The sequence below is a fragment of the Camponotus vicinus genome, unplaced genomic scaffold (genome assembly GCF_025532165.1).
Source record: "Camponotus vicinus isolate PSW18456_S1 unplaced genomic scaffold, iyCamVici1.0 SCAF_10, whole genome shotgun sequence".
Taxonomy (NCBI): domain Eukaryota; kingdom Metazoa; phylum Arthropoda; class Insecta; order Hymenoptera; family Formicidae; genus Camponotus; species Camponotus vicinus.
In genome coordinates this window covers 416,810-441,015 of record NW_028141946.1, presented here as the reverse complement: position 1 = coordinate 441,015, position 24,206 = coordinate 416,810, and the positions used below count along the sequence as shown (strand labels likewise).

The 24,206-nt window shown below is 30.1% G+C and overlaps 2 protein-coding genes across 8 annotated transcripts in view; one reads left to right on the top strand and one right to left on the bottom strand.

Annotated features, from left to right (window-relative positions):
* Window positions 1-24,136, top strand: part of Stumps (DBB domain-containing protein stumps) — a 57,631-nt gene extending 33,495 nt beyond the window's left edge. For 4 of the 6 annotated variants that reach the window (XM_083080316.1, XM_083080314.1, XM_083080317.1 and 1 more), the window contains 16 exons: window positions 2,113-2,166; window positions 3,482-3,899; window positions 4,073-4,267; window positions 4,437-4,717; window positions 16,806-16,962; window positions 17,070-17,457; window positions 17,538-17,834; window positions 18,052-18,187; window positions 18,276-18,466; window positions 19,042-19,111; window positions 19,423-19,728; window positions 20,021-20,461; window positions 20,572-20,688; window positions 20,934-21,028; window positions 21,353-21,572; window positions 21,779-23,106. In XM_083080316.1, the coding sequence (XP_082936442.1) occupies window positions 2,157-2,166; window positions 3,482-3,899; window positions 4,073-4,267; window positions 4,437-4,717; window positions 16,806-16,962; window positions 17,070-17,457; window positions 17,538-17,834; window positions 18,052-18,187; window positions 18,276-18,466; window positions 19,042-19,111; window positions 19,423-19,728; window positions 20,021-20,461; window positions 20,572-20,688; window positions 20,934-21,028; window positions 21,353-21,572; window positions 21,779-22,374 (3,918 nt within the window). In that variant the 5' untranslated portion in view covers window positions 2,113-2,156 and the 3' untranslated portion in view covers window positions 22,375-23,106. Of the gene's footprint in view, window positions 1-2,112; window positions 2,167-2,781; window positions 3,900-4,072; window positions 4,268-4,436; window positions 4,718-16,805; window positions 16,963-17,069; window positions 17,458-17,537; window positions 17,835-18,051; window positions 18,188-18,275; window positions 18,467-19,041; window positions 19,112-19,422; window positions 19,729-20,020; window positions 20,462-20,571; window positions 20,689-20,933; window positions 21,029-21,352; window positions 21,573-21,778; window positions 23,107-23,166 lie in introns of those variants that run through there. The other 2 variants (XM_083080313.1, XM_083080312.1) reach the window with 2 other exon arrangements.
* Window positions 1-24,206, bottom strand: part of Jdp (DnaJ domain-containing protein) — a 46,169-nt gene that overhangs the window by 15,331 nt on the left and 6,632 nt on the right. The gene's annotated exons all lie outside the window — the stretch shown is intronic.

Sequence of the window (24,206 nt, the reverse complement as noted above, 5' to 3'; positions counted from 1 at the left end):
AAATCTGCAGAATTTCGCGGCCCCTGTACAAAATACCTCGTAGGAAATTTTCAAAATGAAATATATAGTTGCCCGTAATAAATCTCTCGTTTATAAGATATACATCGTCAATCATTTAGCAAACACTTTCATTTATAGCGAATTCGGTTGGATAAACTAGTGCGCATTGGTGCATCATAATGGCTCTCATAAATTTATAATAGCATAAGTAATTAAAACAGTGGGATAATTAATACTACGTGTTATTATTATTGTTATTAAATACACAAACAACGATGTATGATAATAACTCGTAATATTAATTATCTTATATTGTTTCAGTTAGTTATGCTAAATTTATGTACAATAATTTTATTGTGTATTTATTATTAGTATTATTTTTCTTTCAATTATTTTTACTAGAACAGATTGAAAGACAAAATCAATATTTTGAATCGATAATTTTTATAACTTTACAATTTTATTAATTTATAGTATATTGTATTATTGTTTTCTTCCTAAGAATTTAAAAAATAGTCGCATTTTTTTTAAATTATAACAAATTAAAAATATATATTATATAAAATTATATAAATTTATATAATATTGTATAAAATTATGTTGCATAAAATTATTATTTTTATTAGTCGTTCTATATTTGAGTGAAAGAGATGAAAACACTCAACTTTTCATGAGTACGATCACCCTTTTTCCCTCTCTATTCTATCCCTCTTTCTTTCTCTTTCTCCTTTTTATTTATCTCTACCTCTACCAGGCATGTTCTGCTTCTCCCTCAGTTGTACGAAAATAGTAACCGCCATCGTTGCAGCAACTATGAGGGCAGAAAATTGTCGCGGAGTCGCGTATTCACTGAACTAAATTCGAGGAAACACATATATTCCCGGTTAATCTCATCAATCATAGTCACGTGGGTTGAAGGAAAATAATTATCATATAAGCCTAATGTACATATAACTCAAGAAAAATTATATTGCAGCTTTTTGTGCAAAAATGCTCTGTTTTATGATTAGTAATGATCTGTTAATAAAGAAAAATAACACAAATTAAATTTCAAATTAATTAATTATATTTTTCAAAGTTAGATATTAATTATATAATTTGTGTTAATAATTAATTAATTATATAATTTATTCTTCTTTGCATGTAAGTTGAAAATATGAAAAACTTATTACAAATTTTATAATAAAGAGATTGGAGAATAAATAAATATGTTTTATAAAAACATGGAATGGTTCTTTTCAATAGAATTATTTTACATGGCAAAGTAGATATATTCAAATATTTACAAAATATAACGACGTTTATTTATTATTATGGTTTGCTTACGGATGGGAACAAACCTACTTGTAAAGGAGATATTTCCTCGTATAAAACAACGTGATAGGTATCATTGTCCATAACAGTAGCGGATGAGACATGCAGGGAACAACGTGATAATGTCGCGTGCATAACACGTGAATGAGTCGCATTCGCTCTCGACCCCCATTTCTCCGTTCTCCACCCCCTTCTGCGTGTAAATGTAAACGGGTCGTGAGAGACGATGTGTGTCTCTCACCATGCTAAATATAATATTCGCGCGTATTTTCAGCGATGAATGAAAACACCGACGGACATTCGTAGATTTTCCCGCGTATGATTTTCTCAATCAAAAGAGAAAGAGCGTGATAACTCTCTGACATTGAAATTTCAATATGGATTTTCAGTATATCACGAGCGAGTCAAAAATACGCGAAAAAGAAAATGATTTATACTGAAAGGCAACGCAATTCAAAAGCTTGTTTGTTTAGAAAAAACTTGCAGATGTTATATGGAACATTTTTAATAGAATCGATTTCTGTTAATTAAATAAAAAATAATTGATATCCTCCTAATCAATTCTGAATGATGGCTTTATACAAACGAAAATTAAAATAATAAATAAATAAATCTAGAATATTTTCTCAAGTTATTGAGTTATTTATAATTGTGTTATTTAAAAATTATTTATCAAATTTTAACAAAATTAATTTTTAACAAAAAAAAATATTTATCAAATTTTACTTTTTCTTTTTTTCGCTTTTCTAAAATATTTACATATGTATGTAAATAACATGAATTTATATTGTATTGCAGGTATTTACAGTATCCAGCTAATCGTTTCTGCATAGAAGATTGTCATGGCAGTCGGTGAGTGTTTTATTTTTTCCAATTGCGGCAAAGATTGTAAAGATTGCATACAAATTTTAACGATGAGACGTTCAGTACGCGAGTCACGCGAGTTTACGCATAATCATGCGTCTTTCACATCTTTCATTTTTATTCGCAGATAAACGGTAGCTTGTCCGCAACATTTGTTGGACAAAATCGCAAGCGCATAATTTACAGTCAGATTTAAATTCACAATGTAACATAAGAAGTTCGAGTATTCTTTTATTTTTCTTATCAGATATAATACACAAATTTAATGATAAATGAAAGATAAATTATTTGTAGAGATATTTCTATTTAAAATATGATAGTCGAGTGTAACTCAATTTATACGTACGAAGAAAAATAATTTGCTGACATAACATCAATGAACGATCCTAAAGTATCGAGAAATTCAAGATGAGTAATGACAAATAATAATGCAAATAATAAGAATAAAATTTTATATAAATATAAATTATATAAACATTTATCCGATTAAGGCCCTTCCTCGGGTAGTAAGGGCGCGCGAATATTGCAAATCGAGGTGGTATATTTCCGGTGCAGCTACTACGTATTCCTGCCAGCTCACCGGGTGTGGGGGAACAATGCAACGTCCGGTTCGGTGTATCCCCCCACCATGGCCGAATCCAATGGTAATCGTAGTAAGGCTCGTTCATGGTGTTCCATGAATGTAATTCAGCTCCCACAGTCACAGGTAGACCCTCTATTAGTCTTGTCGTGGCTATAACGCGGACTCGAATAATCGTGATAACTGTGACAGATGATAAGAGCAACGTCGCGTTGAATGGCATTTAATCAAGATTAAAAGAACTCTTTCTTCTCTTTGAAATAAAAAAAAATACGCGGACAGTATCCAAGATCTAGATAAATCTTTATTTCTTGATACAATCGCAAAAAATCGATGATCGAATCTGGCGATTCGACGAGACAAGAGTGACTAATCAGACTAATTAACCAGTTCATTCTCTTCCCTTGATTATTGTTTAAATGTGACAAGAGTGAGATCGAGCAACCTTCTTAATTAATATCAACTGTATGTAACTGTTACGTTAATTATGGAGTTAATAGTGAATTAATAGTGAATTAGTGAAGGACATATTTTATGAGGCTTCGCGAAGTTTTATTCGCTTCGAATTAGTATTCATCGTAGCGAAACCGTATGAAAATTAGGGACGTGTGGCTTAATAATTTTTCGTATTAAGCGAAGAGCCGTACACGCGCAGAGAAGAGAATTGCGAATCAGTAAGTGAAGCTTGTATGACCTGGATCTGTCCGATCCGCATGTTTACAGATAATCCGTCGTACTTCTCGCTATCCGGCGAGACATCGTCGTCGGCGAGGACGACGACGTCGTTGACATCCCCGACGTCGCCCAGAAGTCACAGTAGCGGCTTGTCCGCCTTCTTTCGCCGGAAAGCCTGCAATAAGATGGGTGCGGCTTCCTCTCAGAGCGGCATCATCGTCTCGGAATCCGCGTCCAGCATGCATCACGAAAATCGCGGCAATGTGTCGGGCACGTCGACACCGACGGAGGAGCGAGCCCCGATGCTGTCGCGAAATGGCGCGGTTCACCCCGGCAAGAGGAGAAGCTTCCGGAATCTCTTTAGATCTGTGAGCGCGAACGCGGATCACGAGAGGACTCAGAAGTTCCTCAAAGGAGATCCGAGACCGTCCGACGTTGCACCGCCATCGCCGTATTTGCCCCATAGGTAAATGTCGCTCCTTGACCAAGACATGGTCCTTTGACGATGTTGATGTATAATTGAAAAACTCAATTTTATTTATTCATTTAATTGCGTCATTGCAATTCTTTCGCAAAAAATCCCAAACTGCAAGTCAAATCAGACACGGTATAAATAATGAAAATATATTGTCGATGCAGATCGCATTCGCATTCCGAGAAAGATCGACATCGCCCTGGTCGAGGCAGAAGAGTCTTGAAATCTGCTAGCGAGCTTCTATCCAACGATATGGTTTATTGTGGCCTAACAGGCAATTCTAAGAATAATGGCAACGACGATAACAGCAACGACGATGACGATTCCGCAGAGGTCTTTCTTGGTGTAGACGATGCCAGGTTAATAAAAAAAATTATTACTTTATCTATTCAAAAAAACATCATTCTTTATCAACAAAACTATGTGTGTATGTATTTTAATTAAACTTCAAATTATATTTATTACATATATTTTTGATTATCAAAGATAATCTGTTTGTAAAATAAATTGTGGAAAATTCTTTTCCAGGTATTACAATCTTCCGTCAACTTTTCCTGCGACTGGTTCAACAACCGCCTGTCGGAGGAGACACTCGATAGGCACTTTTCTCGAAAAGGAAGCAGGCACATCTACTACTACAACTCCTGGACGACAACAAATAGGAGGCTGCAGGAATTTGTTAGAAGTAGATATAGTATCGGCAACCCCAGTATCAGTCGATGATATTGATAGTGCCCCATGCAATGAAGGCAAACAACCGCATTGCAACAGAGTAAGACGGAAAAAACATAAGAGCTCATTTAATAAAGGTAAGTATCGATCAACATAACAATTTTCTTATCGATTTTAATTAAACGTTTGTAAATAGATTAATTATATCATTAACGGAATACATATTCTACATGTGTGTGTGTGTGTGTGTGTGTGTGTGTGTGTGTGCTCTCAATTATTCAAATAATATTTCAACGTCACGATTATCAACGATTGCTCACAAGTTATCGAATTAATTATGAAATCAAATTGCAAATCAATTCGAATCTTAATATAGATTTAATTTAAAAGTTTAGAAGTTAGATTAATCTCAACAAATTCAAAATCGCATTTCCACGTCCCATTTTGTTTACAAGATATCTATTTTCATTTCGAATCATAATAATATGCCATATTAAAATTTGGATTTTTTAACCAACAATCTTATATATTCGGATATCGGACATATTTAATTAAAAATTATAAAAAAATATTTCTTTTACCCACATTTAATTTTTGCAATAACAAAAAGTTATTAAGAAAGTCATTGAGTCGCATAAATTCTTTTATTCGTCGCGGACAATGATTATTATTTCTACGCGAGAAGAGAGTGCACTTGTGCGAGTGAAGAGTTCTCGCATTCCCACGTCCCATCTGTCGCACGCCCGCATGAAGCGCGAATCACGCCTGCATGTTATAAAAGTAGAAGCATTGCGAGACAATTTTGATCATTTTAATGCATCGATTGTTAGCCAATTTCTATTTAGAAGATAAGTTCGAGTCATTCTGGCTTTAATAATGCGGTGTTAGAGTGATGATTGTATTTTTATTGGGTAGTTTCTATATGAAAAGAACTAATTGTTAAAGCACTATACACTCTATACATAAAAGAAAAGTATAAAATTTTTTATTACATATAAGTTTCTTTCATTAATCAATTGTAATTTTTATTTAAAATTAAGTATATTCGACAAAATTAAAACTAAATCGCTATTGATAAAAAAATAGTATTATGAAAATTATTCTTTCATTCATTATACCTAAAAGTATGCTTAAAAAAATTAAAATACTTGAAAAATTAAAATTGATTAAAGAAATCAATTACATGTAATAAAAAATATTAAAGATGATCTCTATTGTGTTTTTAGAAAATTGGTTTCTAAAATTTCTATAGAAGATAAAAATTGAAATTAAAAATTCTAAAAGAGAATATTCTCTGTCATAAAAAGTGGTATTCACCCCTTTCCCTTATTATAAATGTATTTTTATAAATCTTGACAGTACGATTAGATTAAAAAATCTCTAAACAAAGAAATATATTATCAACAATAACAATAGTGTTATTAATTATTGAATCGTATTTAAGAGTTTTTAAAAATAAATATTTTTAAAATACGATTATAATGATTTCATTAATTATTCAACTCGCGCACAATTGTTTATAAAATTCAAATTTTGAATTTGAACAATATATATATATAAAATATCCGGCAATCTTGCGATAACAGATAAAATCAGGGACCGGCAGATAAACGCGCACGTAGGTCGGATGAGGTCCATTCCGGAAGTTCACAACCTTTAGTATTCGGCGAGCGATTTCGTCGTTTTCCAATCGTGCCGGTTCGCATACACATGCACACTCATACATATAGCCATAAAACTTTGAAATTTACGATGTTACGTGAGCAGTTACATGGACAATGGAAGATCCTCTGATATACGTGTATATAAAATCAATTTTTGCTTAACAAAAATGTGTAAATGTTAATAATATTAAAATTTGTAAAGAATCGTGAACGAGTAAATTATTTATAAATCGATATCTTAAATAAGAATCTTTTTATTATTTATTTAAATTCCTACCAAATTTAATTTCTTCCAAATTTAAAAATAAAATAAACTTATCTACATAAAGTTTATATCTAGGAAATACTAAATATTAATATACTACATAAAATCAAGGCGTAAAGCATAAAATTAATCTATATTAAACGTATTATTATAATATAAATCTTTTTTTTTAAATCGTATAAATATTTGAAAAAATTGCGGTATATTAAAGCTTCGTATAATTTATGATAACTGCTAAAACAATAAGAATTAACATTTTGATTAATATTATTTGTATATAAGAAAACATTAATAAATAAAAACATAAAAGTATGAGATATGATAATACCTCATACATGTGTAAAGTATCAAGCGAGTTCTTAATTAAGAAAGTGAAGCAAGTGAGGTTGTAACACACATACTTTTAACAGCGAAAATGTGACCTCGGCCAACATCCGGCCGTTCTTTAATTACAGCCGGAAATGAATTGTAGATATTCATGCAACAGGCAAAAATAGCAATTCCATTTACATTACCGGCAATAAAATATACATAAATAGATAAGACAATAGTCTATTTATCTCATGATAAACAATTATCTCCGTTGTCTCAATTAATTGACTGAATAATTGGGTCAAATCAACATATCCTGTCGCGATATAATATTTACATATCTACTCATTAAATTGTGAATCAAATATAATTTTTAATCTGTTTTTTGATAATGTGAAAAATGAAAATCTTCGCGCAAGAAAAATAATAAAGAATTATTTCCATTGGAATATGCTGAAAAAATGATTTGAAAATAATCTATTTCCCTAGAAACCCGTTTATTTAGAGAAGATGTAAAAGATAGATAATCGAATGTATTTCTAAAGTTTAGATTCGTTTTCGGACGTCTGTGTTTTCACGCGTCTTCCGTTGCAAGCGTTGCATAGCGTGTCGTTGCCGACACGAAACGGAAATATCCGTCCATATGTTGACACGAGGTCACAGACGGTTATACTGGTGTACATCTTATGGCCTCATCGAAAGAATACGCTCTCCTATATCGTAAATTCTCTATTCCCGTCTGGAGAAAAGATCCAATGCCGTGAATTCTCTCTTTTCGTCTGAAGGGAAGCAGGATAATTATAATTTTCTTTGCAATTAAAAAATTTCAACTATTATCAAAAATATTTTGCTTGATTTATATATAAAAATATTATAAATTTCTCAATTTTCAAAATTTATTTTTTTTAACAAACTCTTGTATCAAGAAATTTTATTATGTTTCCGGTTTGTCTCTTTATGTATATATAGAATTATCATTCCTCAATTATCATCGATAACAATTCTAATATATATATAAGTATATGTATAAGTGAGAGAACCAATTACATTTTTTCAGCAACATCTTTCATACAGATTTGCATAAATGTATAAAAATACATTATATATGTGTTTCAAAGATCAACTTGTAGCGTGATATCCAATAAAATGGATGTGCTGAGCGATAAACCGAGCCGCATAAATCTATTGGAAGACAGACGGGTCAGTAACCGCAAGATTAAGCATTCTGCCGGCATATTCGATTCTATCCTCATATTATTTACCGGTTGTACTTCCTGGTGTTACCCCAGCGCAGATCTAACGCTTCCGGCGTTGACAGTTAAGTTCCAGAAGGCGTCGCGTCGTCCCGATCTCTCCGACGTGATAAAAATATAGCTTCAAAAATAATTAAATCAAAGAGACTTATACTAAATCAATTAATCAGACAACTACAATGTATAATAATTAAATATAATCCTTCATCTTTTACATAGCGCATATTTTGATGATAAATAATATCGTGAGTTTAAGAAAAATTTTTCGTGTTTATTTTCATCCTTATTTTTATCTTGATTTTTCACGTACGTGTATGAATAATAAAATTGACAGATAACACATCTTCATGGAATTAATCATCATTAATTATCCTACTCTCAAGCATCAAGTTCTAAAATTGTGTTAATTAAACCGCTCGGATCGCAACGGTGTAATTAGTGCAATTAATGTTCGAGTCTGCATATTGAGTTGTGTTCTACTTGTTATATCTGCGCATCTATTTTGTTTGATGTTACTAAAGATTATCATAACGGCGGTACGTATGTCGTCGTTCGAAGATCGACAAAAACATCCGGACGAAAAGAAAGGGTATCTTCCTGCTTCGATATTTATCCTTACTATAAACGTTTATGTTCTCCGAGATTTTATCCAGAAACCCAAAAAGCGAAACATCTGTAAACTGTGAATTGTTTATATCTTTCATTTCTAATATATAAAAAGAACTATTTTAAGAATTTTCATATATTGATCAAAGAATGATCACAACATGTTCAAAGAACAGAATCAACAAAATGAGAGCTAATCTTTTTTGAAAAAAAAAGTTTTATCGAAAAAACTTATCCAAAAATATATACTTAATAATATTTATCCAACAATCAGAGCTCATAAGTATGCTTTCTAGAATTCTTGCAAAATTATAAATAATATTAATAAAAAAATTTTGTCGCTAATAAATATTAATATAAATCTTAATACTAAAGAATATATTAAAAGATATTAATATTGTATCGATAAAATGTATAATGTTTCATAAATATATAAAAATACTTTCATTATAATTATTTTAATTTTTTCTTCTTATTAAGACAATCTATATAATTAAACCGATACAATCGTGCGTACAAAGACGAAAAAGATTAAAAACCGATTAAATCTATAATAAAATATATTCCGGAGTCGAACTAGCGATACCGAAAATTTCTCTGCTGAAAATACGTTGGATTTGCTTGATTTCGAATGTCAATTTAGATTTGTGCTCGAAAAGGGATTCGAGAGGCGTGATCGGAGTTGAAACGATCATCAAGTATATAAACGAGCTTTGATTGGTCAATACGCGATGTCCGGCAACTACGATTTGTTAGCGAACCAAAAGTTGCATCCGCTGTTACTTTTCGATTACTCTCATTCGTTTTATCGATCCTTCTAATCGTCCGCGAATCGATTGAGTCATATTTATTATCAAACTACGTATCTCAGTAAACGTTTAAAAAAATTATGTATTCTGCATATTATTGGAGACATGTTATAACATGTTATGTAATAAAATAAAAATACAATTTTAAAGAAATAAATATAATGTAATTAATTTTTGGTTTTTGGAGGGAAAATTTTATTTTAAAAATAACGTATGTTTTTATGATATAAAGGATCTATACGGGAAATTTTTGTATAAAATTCTATGTGTATATTACACGTATAACAAAATTATACATTTATTTATCTTGGATTTATAAATCCGCGCCGTGTTTGTGAACAAAGTTGTTTGTAAAATCTATCAAGAATAGAATATGTATATATGTATCCAAGAACAATGAGTAGCTTCACCATATTTCTTTTCTTACAGATGCATAATTCATAATTTCAAAATATTATAAAATGTCAAGCTAAAAAAATCCGAGGAAAATCTCTTCTATTTTATGTTAATGTTAATGTGAAATATCAAATAAAAGAAAGAATGAACGAAATATGTCATATTTCATTTTATCATTGAAGGATTTGTCAAAATTCTTTTAGAAATGCAATTTAGAAATGCGATTTAATTTTATATTTATACAGCGATCATCGGCGAAAGTATAATACAAACTAAAACGATCGACGCGGGAACGTGCATTTCTATTTATTCTAGTTTAAAATAAGATATATGCGTGCACCGATAGACGGGAAAATATTATTTGGTTTACGGAAAGATTACAGGGTATCGTGACGATTATATTTATCTATAAATAGTCATCATATTTTAACTCAAAAAGGAGAGGGGAAAAAAGACAATAAATTCTTAAGAAATTTTAAAGTAATTTTTATGAAAATTCCTATAATAGACAAGATGGAGGAATACTTTAAAAGAAATCTGATAAGAAAAATAAAATTCATAATTAGAAATAACAAGCTATTCTTTAAATTCTGCTGTATCATTGGATCATAGTTCATTGAAAGATTAAATCCCTATAAGCTTGTTAGAATTTCTAACTACATATCCTTTCTCAAAGATCCTAGCGAGCTAAATATAACTGGCGCCACCATGATTAATGCGGGTCGTTTCTCTGGATAATATCTGTAGATTTATTTTTCTATAAATAAAAATAAAATATGAATAAAACAATAATTGTAGTAATTAAAAGATTTTATTGCATCTTTTAAGAAATATATAAAATGTACATACATATTTGTACTTTTAAAACTTAACTTAATTCTCAAAAACTTGTTTAATATTAAACTATAATAGAAATCACGCGTTTCTGATGTCAAGGAATAATTTACTTCAAATTGAATTAGAGAATTCGTATAAAAAAATATCTCGATCTATCTAGTATCTGGGGTATACCCTATATAATCGAAGTTTGCGTTTCAATGGGAAAATTTTATCGGTCATTATTCCGCGTAATGACTAATGATTCTCTTGTCAGCCGAGATTTCCGAGAAACCGGGGAACTTATAAATGCCGCCGAGTTATCGTCTCTTCCGTCGTCCCTCCGAGAAATTTATAAACAGCACATATGCTCAGAATGCAACAGTTATATGCATCGCGCTGCGTTGGCGTATATGATTTCGTATCCGTTTTGCATTCCTGAAATGTACAGATATATCCATTGCGTTTTCCGCGAGAAAAATCGCGGTTTGTTATTCCTGAATTTATTATAAAATAGCTGCACTATGAGTAGTCAGTTACATAAAATCACGTAACATATATACTAATAAAGTATATATCATAACTAAAAAATCATACATATAATTCAACACATTTTTTCTAAATAAAATAAAAATATTAATAAAAATATTATTTTTATTGCTTTTTTATTTTTATCCATATTTTTTATCTATGCACGGATATTGCATTATTGTACTTCTGTAATTATTAATTAATTTGTATTTTCTTCTCTACAAATAGCATATCGCAAAAATATTGTTCTAAATACTTTCTATATAGTTTTATAAAATCTAAATAAACATAAAAATTAAATAAGTCAATTTCTTTTCAAGTCTAATTTAAGATGAAACATTACTCCGCCCGAATCTCAGCATGTTAATGAGCCGTGTACGATACGCAATGCAAATGTAACGGAGATAATCTCGAGTGTAAGATACCGGGAACTGCTCTCATAGACCTCAAGACGATTATTATTCCCCAATCAGTCTGTCGAGTCTACCGAGTGACTCAGTCTTCTCCTCTAATCTGATTAATTGAGGCAGTCTAATTTTTTTGTATCAAATGCTTGGCTATGTACATATAATGTGTATACGAAAAATAAATGCATTAACATGGGTTAATTTAAGGTACTTAAAAAGAAGATATAGAAAGTTCTTTTGTTACTCACAATCGGATGAAAATTTATATTGCTAATTTATGAATATATTTATAAATATATAAATGCGGAAAAAATGAGGATATTTGATTTACGATCGTGGAAAAAACCTAATCGAAATACAGATAATATTTTTCTATTTTTGCATCCCAAAATAATATCATTTATACTTTTACTTGTTTAATTACATTATTGAAAAATCATTAAAGTATAATATATATAATTAACTATTGATTATATCTCTCGATAAGCGATTTGAAGAAGCGGCGGAAATAAAGAGTCGATAAATGATTCACGTTTTTTAAAAGCCGCGACACATAAATTCAGAATTTCGATTCATCTGTGAATAGGACCTCTGTATTAGGTCTCCGTTTTTAGGAAGTTTGTATTAGGTCTTTGTTTTTATTAAGATGGATGATAAAAGAGCATTATATTATTCTGTACATTTCTTATCTTTATATAATATTTGTTACGATCAAATATGATATGAATAGATAAATAATATTCACTATTTCTGTCAATTATTATTTACAATTTTTTAACTATAAATAAGAGATTTTAATTTTATATTGTAAATAATTGTGTCAGTAATTAACAGTTAATAATATACTATTTTATAAATCTAAACACAAATCTAAACAAGTAAAACATAGAATTTAAAATATTAAAGATGCGATTTAACTGTGGGATATTTTGTTCTCACAATCAGTTGATATGTTCTCTTTCTCTTTTCTATACAATTATTAAATTATTGCATTTTTTATATTGTTTTCTTATGTTGTTTTGGAAACAGTTTCAAAACTCATAATTTTTACTTAATTAAATTATTGCATAACAAATATTACTTATTTATTTGTATCAAAATAGTAAATATAAAATAAAAAATCATAAATAAAATGTAAAAAATTGAAAATAATTAAGATACAATATTATTAATTTTTAATTATTATAATTGAAATAAACAATGATTACTTTTTCTGATCATTTATTTTCTGTTATTAATCTAAAAAAATATATCTACCTATATTTCGATATTATTTGATCGGTAATATACTTCAAAAAAATCTTTTTTTATCGTATAACTGAATAAACTAAAATAAAAGATAGAAAAAAGATTGTAAGAATAATTCTCTTTCTAAAATATTGTAGTTTTATATTTATATTAAAATTATGTACTTTTTATTATTTCTTCATTTCGCTATGACAAAATACAAAATCGATAAATCGTCATCTGGATTCAAAAAAATCTCTCTCTACGAACGATATCGTCTTGTCGATGCGCCTGCGCCAGACATAAGCATTGCGCGATGGTCGATGCATCTCTGAGAAGCACTGGAATGTCTATTCAGTCCTGCGACGCCTTACGTTCGAGATCGGTTTTATCCTCCTTATCCGCGTGTCGGTGAATTATTAGCATAATTTCAATGAGTTTTTAACTTTTGATACAACATGTCCATTAAAGTAATATTAAAAAGTGTATAACAATATTTATAGCATATTATATTCATTAAATTTAAACTCACATAAGATTCTACTTTAATTTTTATTCTTGATGCGAGAGTGTTTTATCATCGAATCAATCGTAGATGATACGTTGTTTCCAGTGCTTCGAAATGAGTGGATAAAATCAATGAATTACATACAATTAATTGTATAAAAATTGTAACAATAAAATTAAAATGAGGATAAAAGCTGAGGATTATTACGCCAAAAGGAGCGTCGAGTACTTTGGTGATTATTTTTCAATATCATCTCACTTTTAACCATCGCTGTAATAACTCTTAATTAAGAGTATAATACAATGATTTTTTTTTGTAGGAATATACCTTTAAATCAAACAATGATTTTAATATTATTATTAATTACTTTGGTATTAAATTAATTACAAATAAAATTAATATAGTATAGTTGCATATAAATCGCGAAACATCTCATATATCTCATAGTTAAATATTTATTATAATAATAAAAATATAAAATTAGTTCTTGACACTACGTATTTATAATGTATCTTTCTTATACTAATTTTTTTTATAAACGTGTGTGTCAGCTATGTATATTCTGATATATTCAATGCATAATACAGATGCTTAATTGAATGCAAAACCAATGTGTGAATTGAATACAAATGAGATTGAAGTAGCGTTATTATTTATACAAATTATTTACCAACTACTTATCCAAACATCATTTTATTTAGTATTTAAAATTGCAATGACAATTTTAATTATTTATTAATTTATTTCCCAGCAGAAATGATATTTTTAAAACATAAAATATATATTTGAAATAAAATAAAAAGCAAAGTATTTTAGTTTTTATATTTCGAAATTTATTCGTGAAAATTTTTAAATTTGTGTTTTTGTTTGTATTTCAAAAATATTAATATAAATATACAAAAAAAATATATGTATATAAATTTTTTAACAATTTTAATTTTTAGTCTTTTGCAAAAAAATTAAAAGTAAAATATATATTTTAAATTTCTAATAATTTCGGAAAAAGAATATATTTATTATTTGTATAAATAAAATAAAATTGTGAAAATGATAAATATCTTTATAATTTTCTTCAAAAAATATTATCTATTAAATTAATTTAAAAAAAACATCTTTAAAAATTTTAAATATATATTTTTTTAACCAGATTTATACAATTTACTCTTGAAAAACACTCTAAAGATAGTGATTAGATTAGACAATTAAATTAGACAATTTACTCTTGAAAAACATTCTAAAGATCATCTTCGAAATGTTCCTTGATAAAAATATAATATACAGATACTTAGATATTTTATATGGATTTAATAAATTATATTTTTTAGATAAACACAAAATAAATAAATACGAATGAATTAAATTGACAAAATATAATGAAACTAATTATATCACCACAGATGCGTCTCACGGTTGTATAATACTATCATTGTTTGACGTAGTCAAAAGACAGGAACAGACAATTCAGATAGAGAATTCACAACTTAATATGCATCACGCGTACAAAAAAATTATGGGCATCGCCTAATTCGCCTCTAAAGCTGAGCGTGAAAACAATACACTCGGGGTGGGGCTTCGAAATAAACGGTACGATTTCCTCTTCAGAGACAGTTCGAGCAGTCGTACTTCGTCATCCGCCGCCTCATCTTCGTGTGATTAAAAGAGATAAAAATTTTATCCTAGGAAACCACTATCGGAAATTGTATTACTCAATTGTCAGTAGAGATATATATTTAGTGATTATTTCGAGTTATTAGAATATTGAAATTAAAATTTTGGAATTAAAACGAAAGCGAAAAAAGAAAATACGCGCTTTTAATGTTTTGTCTTCCAAAAACGTATGCAATTTAATTCTTCAAGTACAATTAGAAATATTGAAAGAAATGATGGCCGATGTCTGCGTCAGCCCTCGACCGAGAAGACGAAATCGACCAAATTTTTTAAATCTTTACGCATTAACAAGTAAGTCAAAGTGAGATAACATAAATTCCCTAAAATGCATATTATTACGCGAACTATTAACAAGAATGCCTTGATAATTGCAAAAGAATGAATTGTCTTAAAGTATTCAGACATGCTTCTCCTTGAGTGCATTGATCTTTTTACAGCAATTATTATCATCCAAAGAGCGATTTACAATTCATGTGTGTTACAAGTCGAATGTATTTTCCATGATATCATCATTGTAATTTTTTATGAAAGATACCGCTGACAATTAAGATTGCAATAGAATTCATAAAATATGACATTGATAATTTATATATATTGAAAATATAATGCATAATGAATATTTACAGTAATATTAAATATATAAAAAATAAATTCTTGAAATAGTTTAAAATTATTTGTGCGCGATTAAAATAACAAGACAAAGTAGAAAAAGAATCAGAAATTGCAATATATTTTCAGAGAAAGAAAGGACAAAACTAGAAATTTACTTTTATATTTTATTTTATTTAAAACCGAAAGCATATATCGAAAATGAAAGCCGCGCGCTTTACGTAATAGAAATAAAAAAATTGTGACATTCCGCTAATAGAATAAAATTACGGAATTTTTTCATTTACTTCTGTCGAAAAATACTTTATTCGAAATAATTTTCAGTCATTTGCTTAATAAAATTTTTTATTACATAAAAAACTCTATAGAGAGAAAAATATATAAAACGTATAAAAGAGAAATACTAATGCCCTTTATATAATTTTTCTGTAGTCGATTTAAAGACTTGATTTAACAGAAATGCTCACAATATTTTTCTTATATTCTAGATATTAATATTGAATATAAAAAATAAAAATTAGAATAAATAATCATCTATAATTCAGTGTATCCGCATTATAATATCAACAATATCACATTAAATTCGACTCGTTCAATTGAATCACTGGCGCCATTGTGTGCTGCTTTTAGGTTTAGCATTTTATGAAACCGTTTCATCATCCTACGGTCATCGTTTTCGCGTGTAGCACGAAATAGCCGCGTTATCTGCGACATTATTTCATTAAACATATTATAGTCGCGTTGCGTGTTCCGTGATATGCGTCACCCGAAATTAAACATCCCCTGTACGTCATGAGAAACCTAAACCATGCGAGGTTGACATACATACAGAAAACATTCTATAAATTAAAGAATGGTTATAAAAATATAAACTAATACATTGGAAAATCCCAAACAAATTGTGAATGTATTTGTGCTCGAAATAAAAATTAAACAAAATTAAAAAATATATATTATAAAATTAAAATCTAATTTAATAATTATTTATAAATAAAATTATGTACAATCTTCAGTCATTTCTGCTCCAAAAGCAAAAATATTTTACCATTTACATCTTCATCTAAAAATATAAGTTTTATTTGATATCCCTATATAAAAAATAATCTTATAGATACTTAGGTCAATTAATTTAATATTTCAATTGCTTGTTTCAGGGTCGCATTCAGCAACAGTCTTATCGAGGGACGGGCACACAGAAGACGATGTCCTCATTGTCTCTAGCAAAGACAGCGAGGCTTCCAACTTGTGGGTTAATTATTTAACTGGATGTTTCGAGCAAATCAGTCGTCAACAAGGACGACCCCCGTTCAAGTAAGTATAAAAAGTATAATGCTTTAAGACAATATTTCCGACACTTGAGTTGGATAAAATTTTGAATTTTAAAGAAAAAAAAATAAACTAATAGTATATTGTTTCAGAGTACGTCATATGATGATCGAAGAACCGATAGCTCCAAAAATGGAGGAGAAAATCCGATCGTCTCGTCTTCAGATCATTATTGTGTGTCCGATACTACTGGAACGTATTCAAATTAATTCTGAAAATGCCGTGCATCTCACTAGTCATCTAGTCACCGAGAAAGTACTGGCGATGATGTTGGGCGTACAAGACGAGCACATCAATGACACTCATAGGTCCAGCTTGATTTCTTTCGATCGGTGGAGGAAGTTCTTCGTCAAAGATCAGGATGCGATGTTCGTAAGTGAATTGTTGGGCGCGGCGGTTGCCACTCTGGGCACTACGCCGCCATCAGCTCTCAGAAACGACAAAACTGCATTCTCCGTGCATCCAAAAAAGGTCAAATTAGTAAGTAATTGTTGATAAAAATAATTCTTTTTCGAAAATATATATTGCAAGAGCTAAAAGTCAACAATATGTGTTCGCAGGGTCAGAACAAAATAATCGTCTTGTTAAATGATCCATTGAATTCGGAGGATAATGTCTCAGTGATTGTTGATCGTTGTGGCGATGCTATCGATATAAGCAATGTAAAACGAAGAAATCCTTATGCGCTACAGTTTTCTATTCCGGAGAGATGTCTTGAAGTGTCCATGTTAGTCGGCGTGAGGATATCTAAAAATGGATTTTCTCTCGGCGTTAGGCAAGTCAAATGTGAAAGCAGACTCAGAGAACTAGATCAGATTCTCAGGGCACACGATAATCCCCTCGAATTTATGTGCCAGGTAATTTGATTCACATATTTCTATAAGGATTAACTTAATTTAATGTCAAACTATTGTAGTAAAGTCAAATTCAATTCCAGTATAGCTATTTTGTAAAATAAATCTGACAATAGAAAATCATATATACTACTATTATAGGTAATTTCGATATAAAATTTTTAATTTAAAAATTATACGATAATAGATAATGTTATTGCGTTTCTTCCATTTGTTGCAGACTTTTGGCTTCAGTTCTACCGATCGGGAACAGTTGGACAATTGGATGGTCCATGCGTTTCAGAAAAACATCCCTCCCTACTTTAATCTCTTATCTACTCCGAATGGTATGGTAACTTCTCACAAAAATTATACGAGTAAGTAACATCTAATTTAATAATTAACTGCAAGTTACATATTCGAGCCTATTTCATTGACACAACGCGATTTTTTAATTTATTTCAGGTCCAGAGGAAACTCCGACGTTGTTGCATTTTGCTGCACGATTTGGTCTAGAGAAACTGGCGTGGCAATTACTAGAATGTCCGGGTGGCGATCTGGCATGCGACTTGAAGAACGCCTCCGATCTAACACCGACTGATCTCGCCGAGCAGGCCGGACATACGAGACTGGCTCATCAACTGCGGGGCTACATGGTACAAAAACCTCGCCTTTAGACCGACGTCGCAAATAGTCGAACACAATCGGTACTTTCGCGAGATTTTATTCTTCGCTTCTCTCCAGACTTTTGACGCTTATTACACGCGTGCTTGCCTCATGAAGAAAGTTTTAAAAATATAAGATACACATAAAGAAGAAAAAAATAAAAACTTTATTCTTATTTAATAATAAGTCTGTTTCTTATTTATTTCTCTGCATAATCTTCAAGCAATTCAAATATTTGTCTCAGCGAGACAAGATTTTAAAAGAAATGTTTGTTCAGAGATTATGTAGAAAAATAAATAAAAAATAAACTTTATTTCAATATATGATGATTAAATAAGAATAAAATTATTTCATTTTCTTTTTGAAAAATATCTCGCTTTTAAAACTTTCCTTGCTTATCTCGAAGCAAGAATATTTCGAGAAGGAAAATCGCGCGAATTCGCATGTTACTCATTTAATATTTTTCGAATCATAGAATCGATCGGTCGGTGGAATTAATCGATGTTATTAACTTTGCATTGCATGTTTCGGGCGTGACTTTGGATTCCGGTCGACGAAATTCCAGCAAATGAACGAGTTCACCAACATGTATAGCTATCTCAAAGTCATAAGCCAGACGAACAACCGATCATCAGGTATTTGGACCAATATATCACAATAATTACGAAAATACGACGGTTCTATCATCCACTCTAAAAGTCATTTTTTTCATAGAATAATTAAAATATCAAGACTTTTTGTAGAATATAGGACTGTTCGTTAATAATGACATAATATATGTAATTTTATATGCCAAATAATGGCAAATGATAATTCTATATAAAAAAAAATAAAATAGAAACATTCGATCGAGTAAAACTAAATCAATTTTATTATTCTTGAGTAGTATATATAATTATAATAATGTGTATGTTATCATTGAAAGAGATAATATGAATATGTTTAGGGACGAATTCAACTACGGATGTTCCGTCAACGGTTGCGAGTGAAACCGGCAACGAAAAAGAAGATTACTGTCGACCGAGACCTTTGAGCGAGGCGTACTTGGTACCACCGACCGCGAGACCAGTAACAACTTTGACCCCGACTCTACAAACGACAATTGCTAATACATCCACGAACAATACCTTAGCGAATTATTCGATCGTACCGACGCCTACACCAGTAATATTACCGTCCACACCAACGACCACTGCCATATCGAACGGACTGGATCTGTCTTTTCAGGGTTACATGAAAATGCATTCCACCGGTAAAAGTCTCATTTTTAAAATTCTTTATAAATAATTATTATCAATAATAAATTTTTCATAAATAATTATTATCATATACAAAATAAATTCTTTTTAGTATAATCTTTAAAAATATGGATAGATTCTTTATTTATATAAGCCAAATTAAAATTTTCTATAAATTATAAAAATTCAATAATACTATATAAGATAATATACTATATATTTTAATCATTTTTATTTGATTTTTTTTAAAGCGAATATATAAATCTGATACAAATTTCTAACGGAGAAAAAAATGTATATTTAAAGGTTCAAAGATACTTAACACGAACACGACGAATCCATCGCAATCCCGAACGGGTACACCTACGCAAGGCGTTCGTCAAGAGTGCCATCAAAATTCACCAGGAGCAAGAGATGAAAATTGTCAAAAAATATGTCAGAATTTTTCCTACAACAGAACGTCGTCTAATAGTAGCACCAAGTCTAGAGAACCGTCAGGTCCTCAAGACGAGCTCTTGGAAATTATTAACGACTTCAAAAATAACGTCTTTACAATATCCGAAGTAGAGAGACTCGTTGAAAACTGGCAGAAGCGAAACGATGTGCAGCAAAGTTTCAAAGATAAGCAACGGCAGCTCATGGCAATGAGAGAGGAATATGACAGGATACAAAAGAGAATGAAAGAAGAGTTGAAGACCCCGACGCCCTTCGACAAAATACGAAAATTCTTCTCTAAAGGAAAGAAAGGCAAGTATAATCGCCATTCGATACTTTTAGAACCCTTTTTATCATTTTTTATATGATTGATTGTCGAAATGAAATAATAATTAAAATTTTTCTACTGAATTTTATTATAGATACAAAAGAATCTGTTAATACTGTTACCGATTCGTCTTCAACTAAATCTGAAAGTATTAACAGTGGATTAACTGATCGCAGACCTGTTAGCAGCTTAAGTCTTCGTAGTGTTTCCAGTAAGTATAATCTAATATAATAAAACATTATAATTCAAAATTAAAATTTAAAATACGCGTTCGAGAAAGAACTAATTGTAAGATATGTCAGAAGAAAAAATACATCTCTCTGGGAGATATCTAGAAAGTTAAACATTTTTTAGATATTTTTTAGACTATTATAATTTGTGGATTAATAATAAAGAAAATATATGAATAATTAGATACGTGTTTAGTTACGTGTTCATTTATAATTTCATCCTTAGGTTCATCCTCTTCTGGCAGAATGAGCACTGTTAGTGGCTGCAGTGGCACCAGCTTGGGTGATAGTGGAACCCATTCAGATTCCGAAGATAGAAGAGTACGTGCACAATATATCAAAAATTAGAACCTATCAATTTTAATTTAAATAACTACACCATTGATAGATCAAAGGAATAACCATTACTATTCAAATTTTCTTTATTCTTCTGTTACGCTAGTTATTAAAAATAATATTTAACACGTTTATCAAAAACTTTTTAATTAAAAATTTTTTTTATATTTTCTAAGATTAGCTCGAAGAGAAAAGAAGAAGAGAAAAAATACACTAAAAAGTGTATATGATTAAAAATATATATTAGAAAAGAACAAAAATACCGCACAATCTTCTATTATTAAGTTAAATTTATATCAAAATTTTCAGCTTCAAAATGTCAGAGACGAAAAGACTGGCATGGGCTCTTACGAGATACCACCTGCGCCTAAACCGTTCACAGGTAGATATTCACCAGCGTCTGGGTATTCCCCATCACCGACTACCTCTATCGCGCGTGATCTCGATCTCCGACAAACACAATCACCGTCCAGGGCCAACGACAACGAGTATTATATTGCGTTTCCACCTTCAGGTTTACCCGTTCATGGTAATTTGGAATTAATTGAATTACACATTTATCTCTCTATCTGTTCTAGATATCTCGAACTATGTCAAGAACATAAAGTCCGAAGACGTTTTAAAAAACGTTTGAAAGATTGAAGGACATTTATTAGACGTCTTTTTAAACGTGTTCATAACATCAAAGATTTCAAAAATATATAAAAGTATAAATTTGCACTTCAACTTTCGCAGCGTTCAAAGCGGATGGTTCTCCGAGGGAACCGGATACACCGAGCTCGCCATGCGAACATCCAAGGTATCTCGAGTTTATTCAGAATGTCTCGTTGGACAAAAATCAAGAAGAAATCGCAGCAACGAAATACGGCGGCAACAACAGTTATACGAACATCAATCCGTCGACGTCGAATTTTACGCCACCAGTTGCACCACCGGGAATGTGCATTCCAGATTGCACGAGCAGCGAAACCCTATCCGCCGATTCCGTTCGCGTAAATTGCGAAACTACGATCACAGAACATCGCGGTGATGATATCGCCGAAGCATGTTCCGACATGACAAATGTGAGACCGTCTGTCGTCGATGAGGTCGATTCCGCGCTTACTATTCGAGGTCAAGAGACAATCGGATCGAAATACGACGAGGGACACGTACTGGCGGATTCGACGAATATTTCGAAAAATATGAATGGGGCCACCGAAACTAGAATGCCGGAATACATGAACCTTGCTATTAATATGGGTCATGAAACTACCAAGGTCCTCGGCGCTATACCAAAGAAATTGCCTGCGCCACCCGTGCCGCCGAGAGGTATAACTTATGTTATATAATTCATGTTATGTAATTTCACTGATGACAATATTGAATACGCAATTTATATGCAAAAACGTAATAATCATGACATTATTTAATATTTCAATTAAGTTAATTAAGTCAATTAGCTCAATAAATAAAAAAAAAAATATATATATATATATACCCTATGATTGTTAATCATAATTACAAAATATGATTAACAATCATGGAATTATATTAAAATTAATTAGCAATAATCGACACAATTACTATCATAATATAAAATGATTTAAAATTTCTTTTTTCAATTGAATAAATACATACATTCAAAAATGCAATAAGTCTTAAACAATAAATCTGAACCATGTACAAAATGAATCTATGAATCACTGACCTGTTGCAACATATTCAATGCAACTCTCCAGGAATTAAAAGTCATGAGAAAAGATTACAAGAATTTCGTAGAAATCGCTAAGAAAGATATTAATGATTCATACTTATTCTTGTAACTCATAATAAATACATATTGAAAAAAAATTTTTATTCTTTTTATCTATTAAAACGTTTGAAAAACTAAAGTGTTGATTATGACACATGAGTATATTGACTCACTCAAAATCGCTGAAATATGAGTTTTATTAGCTTTCTCAATACTCTATGAATAATGCCCAATTTCGCAATTTTAAAAAATAATTAAAATAGACTAAATACACAATAAAAGTATAATTATATAAATATTGATATATATCTCTATACTCGTATATAATTATAAATATAAACTATATTTTAAAAAATTATTTTCAATGTATTTTTATTATTTGTTGCAGGTACTACTAAGAAATAGAAAACAGAAATTGAAACACGTGAAAAATTCATTTACAAGTTCTTATATGAATTATATATTGATTCTTTCACGCATTAAATCATTGACTGAATTATCATAATAATAAGAAGATTAACATTAGCCATTTATATCGTGTATCGTAATGTGCTCGGTAATTATATATGACGTTATATATCTATCCACGTAAAAAGATAATTGTTTAATGCAAGACAGTGGTTATTGCTCATAACTATTTTTATAAATGCACAGTGAATATTTGCAAAAATATGCGAAGATATATGCAAACTTTCTCACTCGTATCATATTATTCGTACAAAAAAAGATGTTAATTTGATTAGTCTACATGCAAATTAAGACATTACAAAATTAATTATATTTCCATTAATTTTGAAATGCAGGATGTGGCTTAGACTAAACAAATTGTACAGAAACAAAAAAAGATTTTATTCCGCATGAAAAGAATATAGCTGGTATAAAATCATGATTTAAATAATCAGAGAGAAAAGTTTTATTTTCGAATGCAAAGGAGTTTAGTTTGCATTCGAAATGCCAATAATAGAGTACTAAATTACAGATATTTGGGGATTGCAGATGCATCTTTGCACTTTTTTTCTCCACTCTTCTTCGCCCATCTTCCCGTCCACATTGATTATGTAAACATCGAATCTAATTTTCGAAAATATATTGTACTATTTTTATATAACATTAGAACGCGATACATTCATGTTAAATTAATTAGTCCTAATTAAATCAATTATCTATATATTCTTTATATTCGTCTCGAATTTTTCTCAGGTATGAAGAGGCTTGAGTACCAAGGATGCATTTATCGTTACTTTTAAGATTAGTGCATAATTTCGTAAATATTTTATACTATTTTTTATTACGCCCGCCGACAATTTTATTTTATATTTATGTATGTATTATTAAAAAATATACAGAGAGAAAACAAAGTCTAATTTTTATTTCTCCGTATATTTTTAAGAGATTTTTAAGAAAAAATATGATATCATTATTTAATGT